General features: G+C 37.5%; 3 protein-coding genes and 1 pseudogene across 6 annotated transcripts; 2 read left to right on the forward strand and 2 right to left on the reverse strand.

Moving 5' to 3' along the window:
• Positions 1-91: 91 nt before the first annotated feature.
• LOC105169972 (aspartic proteinase CDR1 pseudogene) lies at positions 92-1,533 on the reverse strand (annotated as a pseudogene).
• Positions 1,534-5,298: 3,765 nt separating this feature from the next.
• On the forward strand, positions 5,299-7,905 carry LOC105168279 (uncharacterized). Of its 3 annotated transcripts, none has more exons than XM_011088310.3 (4): positions 5,299-5,424; positions 6,198-6,576; positions 6,924-7,034; positions 7,405-7,905. In XM_011088310.3, the coding sequence occupies exons 2-4, from the start codon at positions 6,253-6,255 to the stop codon at positions 7,750-7,752; spliced, it is 783 nt and encodes a 260-aa protein (XP_011086612.1). In that variant the 5' UTR covers positions 5,299-5,424; positions 6,198-6,252; the 3' UTR covers positions 7,753-7,905. The 3 variants fall into 3 exon arrangements, with proteins under 3 accessions (XP_011086612.1, XP_011086603.1, XP_088734563.1); XM_011088301.3 differs by having other exon boundaries at positions 5,305-5,424; positions 6,195-6,576; XM_088878437.1 differs by lacking the exon at positions 5,299-5,424 and having other exon boundaries at positions 5,467-6,576.
• Positions 7,906-8,263: 358 nt separating this feature from the next.
• LOC105169981 (uncharacterized) lies at positions 8,264-10,624 on the forward strand. 2 transcript variants are annotated; one of them, XM_011090545.3, is made up of 6 exons: positions 8,264-8,997; positions 9,114-9,228; positions 9,368-9,552; positions 9,669-9,760; positions 9,982-10,131; positions 10,225-10,624. In XM_011090545.3, exons 1-6 carry the CDS (start codon positions 8,571-8,573, stop codon positions 10,363-10,365), a joined length of 1,110 nt encoding a protein of 369 aa, XP_011088847.1. In that variant the 5' UTR covers positions 8,264-8,570; the 3' UTR covers positions 10,366-10,624. The 2 variants fall into 2 exon arrangements, with proteins under 2 accessions (XP_011088847.1, XP_088741660.1); XM_088885534.1 differs by having other exon boundaries at positions 9,982-10,624.
• A 23-nt stretch (positions 10,625-10,647) lies between these two features.
• Positions 10,648-14,402, reverse strand: ASG1 (nuclear factor 1 A-type protein (DUF1005)). The gene is made up of 3 exons (XM_011088320.3): positions 13,899-14,402; positions 11,872-12,539; positions 10,648-11,468 (listed from the first exon to the last, which is right to left on the reverse strand). The coding sequence occupies exons 2-3, from the start codon at positions 12,477-12,479 to the stop codon at positions 10,787-10,789; spliced, it is 1,290 nt and encodes a 429-aa protein (XP_011086622.1). The 5' UTR covers positions 12,480-12,539; positions 13,899-14,402; the 3' UTR covers positions 10,648-10,786.
• Between the last annotated feature and the right edge of the window lie 868 nt (positions 14,403-15,270).

Here is a 15,270-nt window from a genome sequence, read left to right on the forward strand (position 1 = left end):
TCTAATATATGCCTTGATCAGAAATGATTTGAAGAGTAGTTTTTCTTGAAACATTAACCAATAACCTGGTTTCCGTCTCATGCTTGGAAAACACTTCTTTTATGACAAATAAATCGGGCTGATAGCAATAATCCGGAAATTAAGACAGTGGTTTCTTAGCTATTTTCATGCTTTGCTGCAAGCACTTGGCTTAAAAGAGACGGTCTTCTTTTCCAGATCATACCCCACCAAGAAATCCATTTGTGCCAAATTACCATAAATTGCAAGAACATCGGCTGGTGCAAAGGCAAGACATAGAGACACCTGACTAGTCTTGACAAAAGAGTTGATAGGTTTCAACTCCACATCAGCCCCTCTGAAATGGACAGTGATTTTGGGAACCTCTGCAACATTTCCTCTGGAAAGATAGCACAGATTCAAGATCCCTTGTGGATCAGTGATTTGTCTCAACTTCGTTTGGCTTTTCACTGCTCTTATGACTCTATCGTACAGATCACTTGGGAGGAAAGTTAATGTTGTTCCAGAGTCTATGATTATGTTGCCCTCTTGATGAGATGCCTTGGAATCATTTAATGACGATGAGGATAAATCCAAATCCAAATCCAATCTTTGGTTCCCAACTGTGATTCCTTCCAATGTCAAGAAGTAAAATGTTTTTGGCATTTTAGTTACGATTGGTGTCGAAGCCACGCCACCACCGGAAACAACAGCCTCGTTGCCAAAACTCATTTTACTTGGTTTTACATTCTTACCAAAAAAAGGCACAAGACAATAAGAAAATTTGCCCTTGATTGATGAGCCCATTTGAGTTATTAGCGACACTTTCCCACCTCCGAGACCAACAATCCCCGATGCATCAACACCAAAAGTTCCTTGGTCCAAGTGTCCACACCCTATGATAACATTAGGGATCGACGCATTTTCTCTGGTGGTTGAACCTAACGTGATTGTCTCTGTGGCCAGATCGCCCTTACTAAAGGATCTATCACCATAGCTTATTGCGTAGGTACATGTGCCCTTAGGACCATTGCAAGAAGTCCTCAAAAGGGCATCAGTGCACGTATTGGAAGAACAAGAAACGGGATTGTATGTGGAAGAACCTTTTGGTTCGAAAAAGGGTGCTTTTTGTTTAAAGCAGCGGTCACAAGGCTTGCATTGTATCCAAGTGAGATCGCTACCAGTATCAGCAATAGCTAGGGTTGTGACCGGAGGCGTACCAAGGGAGAACCTCATGAGGTATTCTCCTCTATCAGGAACGATTTCAGTTGAGGCTGATCGTTGTGAATAATGATCTTGGGCAAGAACATTGACACGATTGAAAGATCGTTGCAAAGAATTTGTTACTCGTTGTAAAGAATCGAGGGAAGGAGATTGTAAGGAGTCTCGATGAATCAGATCGATACTAAAACCAGCTGCTTGACTAACAAGGAATCTTGGCATAGAAATAACCAAGATTAAGGCTAGACATGCTAGGGAAATTGATTGAAGTTTCATGGTTCTAACCATGATTATATTTCTTGGTAATTTGTACAAATGATGCTTTGAGGGCTTTATGTGGGATGAGGAGAAACCCTGTTGCACATATTTATTGGGGAAGCCTTGTTTCGAGCAAACCTCAAATTCATTTAATGCTAGAGATGAGTAAGATATCCTAGATGGGATTTAGACATTTTGCATCAATTACAGGTATTTTCGTGCTAGCACTTTTCTACCATCATTATTGAAATTGGCCGCAAATTTGTTTGGTCGCATAGCTTTAAATGCCTCAACAAACTTGGGTAATAATTCTCATATGATACCAAAAACATGTACACAAGTACGCCAATATTGCACCACAGTGAGGGATTTTTTTCATCATTTTAAGAATAATAAGGGATCTTTTTGCAATTTTTTTTCTACGATTTTTTTTTAAACAATACAAAGTTCACACGTGAATAAATTGTAGTTAACCCATGAATATAATTAAGAGCTTGTTAATTTGATTTAGATAAAAAAATGAATTAATGATATATAACTTATAAGAGAAAGTTTCGTGTTTGTTTAGAAAAGATAAATGAAGGAAAAGTAAAATAAAGTATGTCTGTGAGGAGAACTGAAATTATATGGCTAAAAATATTAATATTGACTGTATTATCTATAAACATAATTAATTACCTATAGGAAAGTTTGATCCTTTTATTTTGAGATATTATAAGCATCCACAAAATATTTTGTTGTTGTTCTTGCTTAATGTGTATTTTTATTCGTAAGATTTTAGGTTAATTTAATTTTTAAATTTTCAAAAGTTTAAAATTATTTTAGTAGTAACTTTATTTATTTATAAAAATGAAGATTATACACGCAAAATTCACCCCATTGGGTAAAAAGTTAATCCAATTGGTATAATAATATCCACATAATAAGGTTTTGAAAAATCAAGTTTTTACTGAATGGGGTAAGTTTTGCGTATTATCTCAGCAGCATTGTTTCCAGAAGCAGTTATGGATTCAGTTTATATATCCCGCCAATATATCTTCAAATATATGAAAAGAATCAGAATTCACAGTGATAAGCCAAGAAATCAATCTCCATCAAGAAATTCCACGCCGGAGACTAATTAGCCAAGAAAACTATGGATCTTTACCATTACAGCTGCATCAAATTCTTCTCCTTCTCTCTTCCTCTATTCTGCCTCCTTTCTTGGAGCTGGGGCGCCTCCTCCACCGCCGCCCCTTCTCTTCCACCACCCTCCTCCGCCCTTCTCGCCGCTGACACCATCCGTACCAGAGGCTACTCTCTTTTCGCATCCGTGATCGTCTCCATCTCCGTCACCACCGCCAACTTCTCTGGCACGCTTCTTGTCCCACCAGATTTTGCGTTCTCCTTCGCCACCGCCAAGTTCTTGAAGAATCGTCGCCCTCCGCCACGCCCCTCAATTCCGCTCCTCCTCTACCACACTCTCAAGCCACCACTCGTCCTCACCTGGTCCAACCTTTCCTCACTTGACGACGCTGACGAGCTCCGCACCCTTTACAACAACAACTGCCTTTTCCTCTTCACAAGTTCATTAGGCGGCGAAGTTTCTATTTCTTCGTCTCCGTTCAAGAACCCAGCCGCAGCCGTCAAAATCCGCCAGCCCGATCTCTACGTGGACGACCATCTCACCGTCCATGGAATCGACGGCGCACTGGACCTCTCATTCGCGACAAAATGTTCCGTCCCAGATGCTGATCCTGGGGCTGAAGCCGTTCCACGACAGGCGAACCGAACTTTTCTTGACAATGCGATCAAGGTGTTGAAGAGGAGAGGGTACAATGTGGTGGCCGCCGCTATCGCTATAAGAAGATCGGAGCTGTTATCTTTGACGTCCATTACAGTCTTTGCAGTTTCTGACGAGAACCTGTTCCAAAAACCTGACGGTTTCCGTTACGATTTCCATCACCATGTCGTGCCTGTACGACACCATTTAGCTAATCTCGCTAAACCTACGGCGGCCGGGATGGAGCTTGACACTTTAGCTCCGAACAAGACTGTTATCATTCATTCCATTGACGGCGTGGTTAGTGTTGACGGCATTCCGGTGAACGGAAAGGAGGTTTATCATAACAGGTGGATAGTTGTGGTCTCCGTCATGACATCGTTGGATGACACCGTAGATTTTCAAGAAAATCCGTCAATCTCCGGCGGCACATATCCAGTTTCAACTCCGATTCCATTTTCCGGCGTTTCTGCGTATGGCAATTTACCAAGAGTTCCCCCTCCAACGCAGGCGTATGATAGGGGAACTGAAAACGGCCCCACCAGCTTCGCCCCGGAGAATTTCATCCCCGATTTTTTAAGCGGTACCACTTCACCGAGAACTCCATCATCAGCGTCGGTGCTTGATGGAGGTATCAGCGACGATGCTCCGAGCTTCGAGAATACTAGCAGCAGCCCCCCACCGCTGGCTCCTGATATGGAGGGTGCAGTTCCTCCGACTCCATCTGCCGAGGTAGATGGCGTCAAGGTGACCGACTGCGATCCGAGGGACGTCGAATCGATCGGCGTGGAAGGAGCGGATCTGTTCTGTCCGGTTAGGACTGTGCGGCAACTGCGGGAGATGAGCGAGGATTTGACTCAATCTCACAAGGTCAAAATCGTTGAGAATGTCAACATTGCTGATGATCTATTCTTCTACACTTGATTCTTGCCACGTGCCACCTTGTGGTTGTTTTTTTTTTTTTTTTTTTGCCAAAATAATTCAAAATTTTGTATCCAAGGTTCAAATTTGTGGGAAACAATTTCAATTTCACTCAATTTGTATTTTCACTCATAATTCACAAAGATTAAAAAATAGTGTTACTATTATATTTGAAGCCAACACATAAATAAATGGAAATAGAATATAAAAAAGTTATGTGAATGCTTAGGTGGATAACTAATTATCTCAATTCCAATATTGGATTAAAAAGAAAAAAAATAGAAAAATAAGTATAAAACGTCACGACCAATAAAATAGTACTAGAATAACAAAAAAATAACATGCTTTTGCTTCTTTTTCTACGACGTAGGCCACGTCTGAAAACTTATGTCATTTTTTAATTTTGATATTTTTTTTCGCTCGAGTAAGGAGAATGAGATTGTTAGATTATATTAATTCAATAATCTTTCCCTCCATGAAAAATGAACAATTTTTTGATCCTATCTTTGACTACATTTTAATTAAATATATGATTATTTTCATTTTTTTAGTTTTTTATTTCAATTTATTTTCTTATAGTTTTAAGTTTTAACCAAATCCCCTATCTTTATTTGAAGAAATAAATTCAAATATCGTCCTTATGAATTCAATCTTTACTCACTACTCTGTGCAAGTTTGTTAGGGTATATATTAAACTTTATATTTGTAAAAAAAATGATGATTCAAATCTATCCAACTAAGGTATAATAAATATGACAATGTTCATAGTTTGCTCATTATAGGATCCGTTGGTGTGACACCTCGTTCTGTAAAGTTAGGATGCCAACCCAGTTCTAGAAGCTATTTGCGTGGCACCAGCTTTTTTGTTTTTTCTGTATTTATAAAGGTGGGGGCGGAGGATTTTTGAATTTGAATTTAAATTCAAGATCTCTTCTATTAGAAAATAATATACTATTAATCTAACTAGATATTAACTTTTAACATGCGGCACCAATTCAAAAAATTTCAAAATCGTACAATATTTTTAAGACAATTTTGCCCATTGTACTTCCATCCCACATCGGATATCGACCAAACATTTCTTCTTTCTTTACCTTATATATGTAGAACTATGGAAATAAATTGAGAAATAACTATACAATAGAAACTTTCATATAAATTCTCTTTTTTGAAATGAAATATAAAAACTAAGCAAACACTCCATAAAGGAGTTTTTCAAGATCTTCATCAAAAAATTCATTTTGTTCTTCTTTCTAGGTTTCAAGGTAAGAATTTCTTGAATCCATCTTTAGGATCTTCTTCCATTCATGCTTTAATTTCTTGTGGTAGTTGTAGGATTTTTCTCAAAATAATTCCTAACAAGCTGTTATATACTTCAAGGGCTGTTGCAATTTTGGTTTGACCTTTTTCATCAATTTGTTGGATATATTTTTTTTAAATCTATATATGTTACTTTTTATCTAAAATTTAGGATTTTGGCATCCACCTATTTTAATTTTGGTAATCTATTTGTTGGAAGATAGTGAGTGATAAATAAAAATGATAAAATTTTATTAACAAAATTATTTTAATCAAATTAGATTGTAATAAGTGGTTAGTCAAAATAAACGGCACATGACAAGCTCGTAACACATGGATGGTAATCAATTGTGCCCAATATCCAGCTATGTCCAATCAATCGAATAGATCTCAATAATTGAAGTGGTACTGTATCATTTGATTGAAATGATATGTTTTTTTCTGGTGAAATGATGTGGCTTTTGGGTGAAATGATGCATCCTTTCAAATAAAAAAGTGATTATTCAATTCGAGAAGAGGTCAAACATTTTATAAACATATTTTCAATTGAACATGTATATTTGTAAATTAGAGTGTTTTAAAATCAATATTTTATCTTTTATGAAGAGTTTAAAAGTACTTGCAACTTTCCAGCAACTTATTCCCACCATAGAAACGAAGCTATATTTGCAAACGCCCGACCAATCTTACATTTATTTGTATTCCAACAACCCTTCTTTTAACATATTGAATGCAGCAGCAAAACAAGACTGACATAATTTGACTACATTAAGAAGAAAGTAAAAGAAATAGTGATGGGCTCAAGCTCTGGTTCCCGAGTTCCGACGTTCTCCGGTGAGGCTGCAGCTTTCCCGAATTGGTCGATAAGGATGAAAAAACATTTATTTTCAGAAGGGTTGTTGAACTTGGTGGAAGAAGGGTACAAGAAACCCGAGCCTGCAGAAATTCTTGCTGCTGCACAAATGAAAGAGCTGAAACAAGATATGGTGAATGATGCAAAAGCTTTGTCTCTAATTCGTTCCTCCCTCTCACCCAACATCGTTCTACGGATCTCTTCCGCAACCAGCGCAAAAGATGCTTGGGACACCATCCACACCATGTTTCACAACAAAACAACTGTACGTATTAAGCCCGTTTACTCTTAATTGTTAAGTTGTATAAACAGTTCAACACACTTAAATAAGGTGGTTTTTTTTATTTTTTTGCACTTAGTCTAATTAATACCGGATTTTTTTATTATTTTTTAATTCTGTCGCTAAATAAAGTAAATTTAGGAAAACCATTCAAAGGTAAATTGCTTTATTTTGAAAAACATAGAAGATAAATTACTATTATTCTTTTATAAGAGTATAAGTTAATCATTTATAATAACATTAAATCCACCCCTCAAAACAACATAGAAAATGATCCAAACATTTGAATGAAATCAATGTTTAATAACATGTTTCCGTGTTGCATATGTCAGGAGAATGAAGTTGGGAGTGGCAGTGAGGATAAAGTCACATATCTTTCAGGGGATAAACCTTTCTTCGACATGTTTCTGATGAGGTCCACAATGAAACCTCTTTGTCAAATGGTAAATCATTTTACCTTCTATGCAACAAAAGTTTTAATTTCATACATCATCACTCTCGTCCCGTATCTTAGAGTCATTATTTTTTGCCCATTGATTACATAATTTTTATTGCCGATCCCATAAATTATAAAAAAATCTTATTTTTAGTCAATTTATCAGATTTCATTAGTATTTTGATAGAAAAAGCACATGTTAAGCACACAATCGTTATCCAAAATGCTAAAAAAATCCTGCAACTAATGGGACGTACTTAGCATGTGCATTTTTGTTAAATATTAATAATATCTTATAAAGTAATGACATGATTATTATATGTATTTTTTTTTTTTATTCATTCGAATCATTTATATATATTTCAAACTTTATTAAGATTTTTCCAAATCGAGTGGAGTCGTTGCTGCCATCGACGAATCTCCAAGCGACGGTGAGGTGCTCGGGAAAAATCCATAAGATACATTTCTACGGGCAAAGGAAGCAAAAGGGGTTTGGTAGTGGATGGAGGCAATTCTTGGACCACCATAATCTAGTGGAGGGCGATGCTGTCGTGTTTGAAGTTATTGAAAGCAATGATTCTAATCTGGATCTCAATCTCCACATACTCAGATCTGCCCTTCCACCTGAGTTGGAAGAAGAGATTAAGAGGAGGAGAGCTGAATCAAAAGTTATTATAAAAGTTGATGATGATGATGAAGATGAAGCAGTCAGTTTGGTGATATGATATTCCATGTATGTTTTTCTGTATTGTGTTTGCTCTGAGAACTGTTGTGGATGAGGTGCAATTGTCTTTAAAAGCTGAGTTGATCGGATGGAATGAGATGCCAACACTATGTTCGTTTTTATTATTAAGTTATTTTCGGGACGAGTTAAAGCATACCTAATATTTGCCATCGTTCAGAAACATTTGTTTTTAACTGTTTTAGCATAAATACATACATATATATATACACCTACATATACATAAATATATATAAAAAAGAAATGATTTGACTATAAATAGTAATTTTTATCTCCCAAAACACAACATTAAACATATAATACTTATTTTAAATTATCCCCAAAAACAAATCCAAACATAACTACTATCTCTAACACATATTTATTTATCTTTATTTTTTTCTCTCTATCTCCACAAAATACTCAAAAAACGAATCCAAACAAAGTAGAAATATCTGCCGCAAGCACAGCCTACGACCTTGTCCTTAATTTGCACATGCATGAAACATGTCCCATTTCTTAAATTAACATTAATGTAATAAATTCAGGTAAATTATGTCCTAATCATTACATTTCGAATTTTAAAATTAACCGCTTTCTCAACGGTCGTAAACTGCCTGCTTCTTCCCGCCGGTTCCTAGTTCCTACGCCTCCATCAATTTCAACTGGCTGAACAGAGAGAGAACATACGAAATTAGTTCCTCAAAGTTTCTCTGTTTTTGGCAAGCATCAATCTGGCAGCCAGCCCTCCGCCGCGGCGCTTGGTCCACACCAGGCGTCGCCGCCACCAGCACCCCCGTATTTCCCGCCAGAAAATTCTGAATGGCCAACTCATCCACCGAATTCACATTTCACGACCCATTCCGGGAAATCCCGAGCACGGAACCGTCTTCATCCTTCTTTGTTGAAAATCCTACTCTTGGCCCTTCTAACCTTCCATCGCACAGCGAGCAGAATCCTTTGAATTGGCCGGATCATCATCTGGGCTCCGAACTGAATGATATTTTGGACCCAGAGGATCCATTTTCTGATCCTGTTATTTGGGCTTTCTGCAATGCTCCTGGTGATGTTCCCGGATCCTCTGGTGCTGGCCCTTCCAGGTTCCCTGGAGAAGGCTGCAGTACCCATGGCATTCTTGAAAATCCAGTTTCCGGAGATCAATCACTGCCACTTCCACTCGTTTCTGTTCCTCGAACTCAGTATAACTGCATTTGCTGTCAAGTACTTCGAGAGATTACTCATACTAACGGTGCGATTTAAGTGAAATTTTCTGAAATCCGGCCGGGGTTCGTAATTTTGTTTTCCTTTCCAATTAATTCTTTTGCTTGTTCATGCGTTCAATCTATCTGTGATCTGCTTCTGTAGGCATGAATGTGAAGAGGCTTGAAATCCACGGAAGATTTGGAGTAATTACTCATGCAGTTCTTGGGGAGTATGATTTTGATTCATCTTTTCAGGGCCAGGAGTTCCAGATGTTCGAGTAAGTTTTCTTCAACACACCGATGCAGTAGAAAGGGAAAAGAGGCCTGTCTTCATTTTCCAGAAGTTGTTGGGATTGTTTTCTTGTTTACCTGTTTTTGTTGGGCTGATTGAAATTTGAAACATTGAAATTCATTCAGTTTTCAGGAGGAGAGCATGCAGATTGTGAAGAAGTTCTTGATCCGATATTTTGAGGCGTGTAAACAAGAGGGCTATAGTACACTGCAAGATCCTCTCTCGACTTTCTACGACGCCTTATGCGTTGGATTGAATAATGAATGTGACGATCCAAATGATTTTCTTCAATTATCACCAGAAAATGCAGGTCAATATGATGAGATTCAAAGATGAAAATTATGCTCTAGTAATCAATGTTGATTGTAGATTTAGAGTGGTAGACTTTTCTAGCATAACTTCACATTTCGATCTGCTACATTACAGGTGATTTCCTGAATAACCAACAAGAAACGTTGAGGCAACCGGAATGCGGAAGCAGCCAAGGGGGGTTCATGAAGATCCCTCTATCGATGCAGGTTAGCAATGTTTTCTGTTTATTAACCCGTTTCAACTTTAGTGCTATTGACATTTTATAGATAGACATCACATGGTCGGTTCCAAGATTAACTTTTGCATTGTTGGTTATCAATAGCAGTGCCAAAAATTGTTCTAATTGAAGAAAAAGGTGTAGGATTTCTCTTTCAGTTTATTGTTGGAACTTCTGTAGTAAAAGTTGTATGCTGATGAGTTGGTGCAGAGGGAGAGAACTAGAAAACTGAAGCTAAAGGACTTTGTACATTACTTTGATCTTCCAATAGAGGATGCTGCCAAGAAAATGAACATATGCCCGACGGTGCTGAAGAAGGTATGCCGCAGAAATGGAGTGTTAAGATGGCCTTACAGAAAGGTCTATCTCTCTCTCTCTCTCTCTCACACACACACACACACACTCACACTAGCTTTGTTTTGTGAAATATCTCCATCACCATACAAATTACAGATAAAAAGTATAGAGAGAAAAATATCCAAGAAAGTGAAGATATTAGATGCGGGTGATGGTGGGGAGAAAGCACGGGCTCTAGAGGATATACAAAGGCATCAGCAAGAACTTGCCAAGGTTTATGAAGCATTCAATCAGTAGCAGCACTTTGACAGAACACTTATATTTGTTTATATATAATTATGTTTTTTCGTGTTCTCTATTTGTTCAAACACACAAGTAGGATTGTGAAATCAAAAAGCTTTTGTTATTTCCTATTGAAATTATCCTTGTATGCTTATTCATTCTTAAGATGAGCACATATGAATAAAAAACTTGTGTGGGCTGGTGTAATATATCAACAGCGTGAGCAGACTACTGTCGAACAGAGACATGCTTCATCAAAGACATACCAAAGAAACAAAAATAGTCAAGAACAGAACATGGTCGTCAACTGGGGTTGCCCAGAATCCAAATTGCACATCCAAGTTCATTCTGTACAAAAATGTCTTACAACAATAGGGGAAAATCTGAAAGGGAGCTATTCTTGGCTCAAGAAAACAACTGTTCTCAGATGCATGTATCACCAAGAATGACGACTGCCTATTCGCATCTTCCTACGGAAAGGTCTGCAAGCTTCAATGCTAAGATCAACGGCAGCTGCAAGAGCCATAAAAATGGCTGCATCCTCCACACACGTCACATGTCTCATGGCTAGCTGCACCAGGGGCTTGCTGCATTTGCCTTCCCCTTGCACTCTACAGCTCATAACAAACCCACCGGTAACCGGGCTCAGTGCCGCAAAATCTCCACTGCTCTGTGGACTAGGCACTGGAGTTGCTGCACCACGAATCTGGCGGTCGGTATCTATAAAGAACTCCCCACCCTTTTCCGCATTGATCAATAACTCGGACATGAGGAATTCACCACCCTCCTGTCCGTCGGAGAAAACATGAAAGCGGAAGCAAATAGAATCTCGAATTCCTCGTTCACGCCATACTTCGAGCTTTCCCCATGGCTGCCAGCTCTCAGGCCTGCATGCATCAGGGCGGACAATCAACCAGGCTCCTGGGTTGGATTTGGCAACCCAATCACAACCTGATGATGGAACAAAAGGAGTTGTTATGAATGCTGCTGCAACAGCCGAGCCAGAGAGATCATGTATCTTAACCTTCCACCCCTTCCTTTCTCTCCTCTCGATATCCTGGTAGGAACCATCACCTGAACTTGACCAGAAGGAGCTAAGTGGATCTACCTGGGATACCCTGTAAATTTATATTTAAAATAAGAAACAGATAGACATCATCAACATAGGCTATCAATTTGCAAATTCTATGGCACGGACATGTAGAGTGTATTTTTGGAAGATTGCCACAATCTTCGCCTACAATAAGGCACAAAATAGGTAGGAACTTATTTCCTACTTTTGCAATAAAAATTAGCAAATGAGTAGCCCCGCGTGAGAACCAGCCATGGAAAGAGCAATAAGGTTGTGATTTATAAGCTCCAAACAATCAAGAACTACCATGTGAGCCAGTAGGCATAAAGGAAAAACAAGCCTTCCGAGTCATTTACTTTTCAGGTCCAAATGAATAAGTTGGCTTCCAAGACACAGTGCAATAAACAACGAAAAGGTAAAAAGAAAATGAGCAAGCATTTCAGTATCACCTGTCCCGACTAAACTTGCAGCTGAAAATGGGCTGCTTGACGGTGCCTTGAAGCTGAACAACTTGTGGACTTAATTTAGTCTCATCTTCAAATTGGAACACGTATCTTGGATCAGGGTCTAGCTTCACCCTTAAATGAAGCTCTGCCCCTGGTTTTCCACTCTCCTGCCTGTTTTTGCCAATGCCAATCCAGCCACTGAAAAGAATAACCGGTTTTCCTTCGCCCCATTCAGGACCTACATTCAATTTAAATGCTCCAATCTGCTGCCTTTTGGTACCAACACCGCAGTGGCTGCCCTTCCTCCCTGTAAAGACCACTATCTCCAGACATGCATGAGAGGCATAGAAACATCCAGGTGCCAACAAGGCTTTCAAGTCTGACTCTTCGAGATAAAAGCTTGAGGCAACACTGTGAGAATTAGGAGTTGCTTCAGGAGATGATATAAAGGGGATTGGTGTTGTCTGGACAGGGAAGCCACGAAGACGAATCTCACATACACATGGAGAAGAGAATGCAGTAATACCAGATTTTGCGGCAGTAGGAGCTGTCCCGGGAATTCTAATCCCCAAAGACCCAATTGACAACCTAATAAAAGCTTGAGGATCCATTTCTGTCAGAAGTCTTTGTCCATTTTGCTGGAAGCTTGTTTTAGCATCAGATTAAAAGGTCTGCCACATAAACAACAGACAATTAGGATAGCATCTTGAATGGAAAGTAAGCTGAGTTATCACCTAAGGTATATAACTGAAGAACAAATATGCTTCACTCTTATTTGAAACCAGCCTTTTCATAGTTGAAATACATGAAGATTGAGTTTATCGTATCCTAGGAAAATCAATTCTCTCATATAAGCTTGCCCCACCAATCATGAGATTCATCATATTGATTTAAATCTCATTCACATTTACAAAATGATAAGAGGCAAGGTTATCCAATAAAGAAAGAAGGATAAGCTAAGAGAAAGAAAGGAAAGGAAAAATGGGAAAATAGTCCGGCAATCAAGAATTCATTTATTATCCTCCATATAGTAAAAGTTCAACCAATCGCATATATAGGCAAGAATCTTACAGCAAAATGATTTAAGTAAAGATTAGGAAAAAGTAACCTGGAATTTTTATATCTTCAATCACACTTAAAGATGCAATAAACTAACTTTTATGGATATACCCAATTATTTTTCTCCTTGCTTCGTTTTTGGAGCGCACTTTTATTCTTCAATCCACATTTGTAAAAGAAGTAATGAGACGGAAGCAGGGAACTTAAGTACATGTCATGTTTTGATTGTCTCTAGTTCATTCAAAAGCCCGTTTGCGGAACTATAATCAGAGCAAATTTGGTTTAAATAGACATTAAATTCACAAGATTTGGTAAACTCAGCTCGACTAACGGCCACATACTGCCAAGAGTTATGTGATGGATTCTTACCCCTAAGTGCAAAAGGAGGGAAAGTTTGCTTTCAATTAAAAGCAAATTTCGCCCGTAATAGCCGGAAGTAATCTCTACAGCAGCCTTAGAACATCGGCCACGCTCTGCCGAATTATTGGGCATTTACGACTGCCAATCTACTTCTAGACAGCCTTTTGCTTTCACCTACAATTGTTCACTAACTTGAATAGAACTGAACTAGAATTCCTGAAATCCTCCATTCATCTTGTTATCTTTCTTTTGTCAATTACTGGCTCTAAATTCTTGCTCAATTCTCACTCATCTTCGATTCCATACACACAGAAACCTGATAACTAAATCATTTCTTCAACTTACTCCTATAAAAATCAAAACTTGGAGTGATTTAATCTGCTCCTTCACCAAACATAAAAAGAAAAAGAAGAAGAAAAAACAAGAATCACAAAAGCGGTGAACAGTCGAGTACATGCAAACCGTAAAATACATCCCTAGACATAACCTCATAAGCAATCGAAAAGTCAAATTCACTAAAACCCCAGAAAATTACAAGCAGTTAAACACATTTCAAGAGCACAAGAAAAGCATGCAACTCCAAGAGCGAAAAGATTAACAAAAGAACCCACCTTTGCAATAAACAAACTCTTACTTCACCCCTGGGAACCCCACTCCAAAAATCAAACACTCGAGAATTCACCCCAGAAAGCTGCCAAATCCTGACGGGCTTTTCCCATACGAATTTCCCAATAAAGCAGGGTTCAAAGTCGGGACTTTCACTCTCTTTTCAGCAAAATACACACACACTGAAAATGGGTTCCCATCTCTTTCTCTCTTTTCTTCTGCAGATCCAAGAAAGATAATGCAGAGTGATCAAAAAGAGAGGGTTTTGGTAAACAAAAAAGCAGGAATGATTGGACCAGACCACCAAGAACAACCCCCAAGATTAAGAAGAATAATCACACAGGCTTACGCACAGATCACGAGAAATGCATAACTCTGTATGAATGCGTTCTTGGGCGGAAGATGTATGGTATATGGTGTGTGTTTATGTGCGTGTATTGTGTGTGTGTGTGCGCACACACACTGCGTGTATTTGTCTGCGCGTACGTTTTTTGGGAATGAACAAATTGGCGGAGAAAGTGAAGGAATATATATATATATAAATATATATATTGCTTTCATAAAATTACTTCTTCTTACAAACAACATGTATAAGTGGATGACAGACAACATTTCTACGTTTCTAGTCCAACATATACTGTACAAATATACGTTGTACGCTGCGATGCAATGTTTGTACTTTTTTTATTATTATTACATCAAGATTTCGAATTTAATTACGTTTATATTTAAGTGGATCTTCTCATTTATTACATTAATTAATTTATCGAAGTTCATATACGATGGTTAATAATCCTCGTGCGTTATTGTATTAATGTATTAAAATTTTCAATTAAAAACAATTAATTACTACTCCCCTCATTTAATACAACGAAATTACCATCAAAATTAATTAATTCATACATTTTTAATTTGATTCTAATTAAGCCCACTTTGTTACGGAATATTAAAATCTGAATTTTTTCTACAAAATCTCAATAAATATTATTTCGTAACAAATCATAATGACAGATAAACTAAAAGAAATGATCACTTGATTTAAAATTTTAAATTATTTAATATTTTAATACATCGTCCTCATGGACAAATTAAATATTTTTTTATGAATAAATAGCAATGAAATTTGAAATGTATAACTAAAAAATAGCATTTTTTAGGAACGAAATTTAAACTCAAAATCTTTTATTTAGTTCTATTATAATATTATATTAAATAATTATTTTATTTAAAATTTTAAATTGTTGGAGAGGATATTATATTTAATATCTAAACAAACATATTGGCTGGCGCAGATGGTAAATTCGAATATCGAATTTCTAATTAAATATGTAATTAATGTGTATGTATAGATATATACGTAGATATAGAAACAATGTA

Source organism: Sesamum indicum, linkage group LG1 (assembly GCF_026168435.1).
Source record: "Sesamum indicum cultivar Baizhima isolate 11 linkage group LG1, ASM2616843v1, whole genome shotgun sequence".
In the NCBI taxonomy this organism is placed as follows: domain Eukaryota; kingdom Viridiplantae; phylum Streptophyta; class Magnoliopsida; order Lamiales; family Pedaliaceae; genus Sesamum; species Sesamum indicum.

Bases quoted from the DNA above. Each gene is read 5' to 3' on its own strand.
- LOC105168279 (XM_011088310.3), top strand. From the start codon at position 6,253: ATGGGCTCAAGCTCTGGTTCCCGAGTTCCGACGTTCTCCGGTGAGGCT. The intron at 6,577-6,923 runs GTACGTATTAAG...TGCATATGTCAG, and splicing joins TGTTTCACAACAAAACAACT to GAGAATGAAGTTGGGAGTGG. The intron at 7,035-7,404 runs GTAAATCATTTT...AACTTTATTAAG, and splicing joins TGAAACCTCTTTGTCAAATG to ATTTTTCCAAATCGAGTGGA.
- LOC105169981 (XM_088885534.1), top strand. From the start codon at position 8,571: ATGGCCAACTCATCCACCGAATTCACATTTCACGACCCATTCCGGGAA. The intron at 9,229-9,367 runs GTAAGTTTTCTT...AAATTCATTCAG, and splicing joins CAGGAGTTCCAGATGTTCGA to TTTTCAGGAGGAGAGCATGC. The intron at 9,553-9,668 runs GTCAATATGATG...GCTACATTACAG, and splicing joins ATTATCACCAGAAAATGCAG to GTGATTTCCTGAATAACCAA.
- ASG1 (XM_011088320.3), bottom strand. From the start codon at position 12,479: ATGGATCCTCAAGCTTTTATTAGGTTGTCAATTGGGTCTTTGGGGATT. The intron at 11,469-11,871 runs GTGATACTGAAA...ATAAATTTACAG, and splicing joins TGCAAGTTTAGTCGGGACAG to GGTATCCCAGGTAGATCCAC.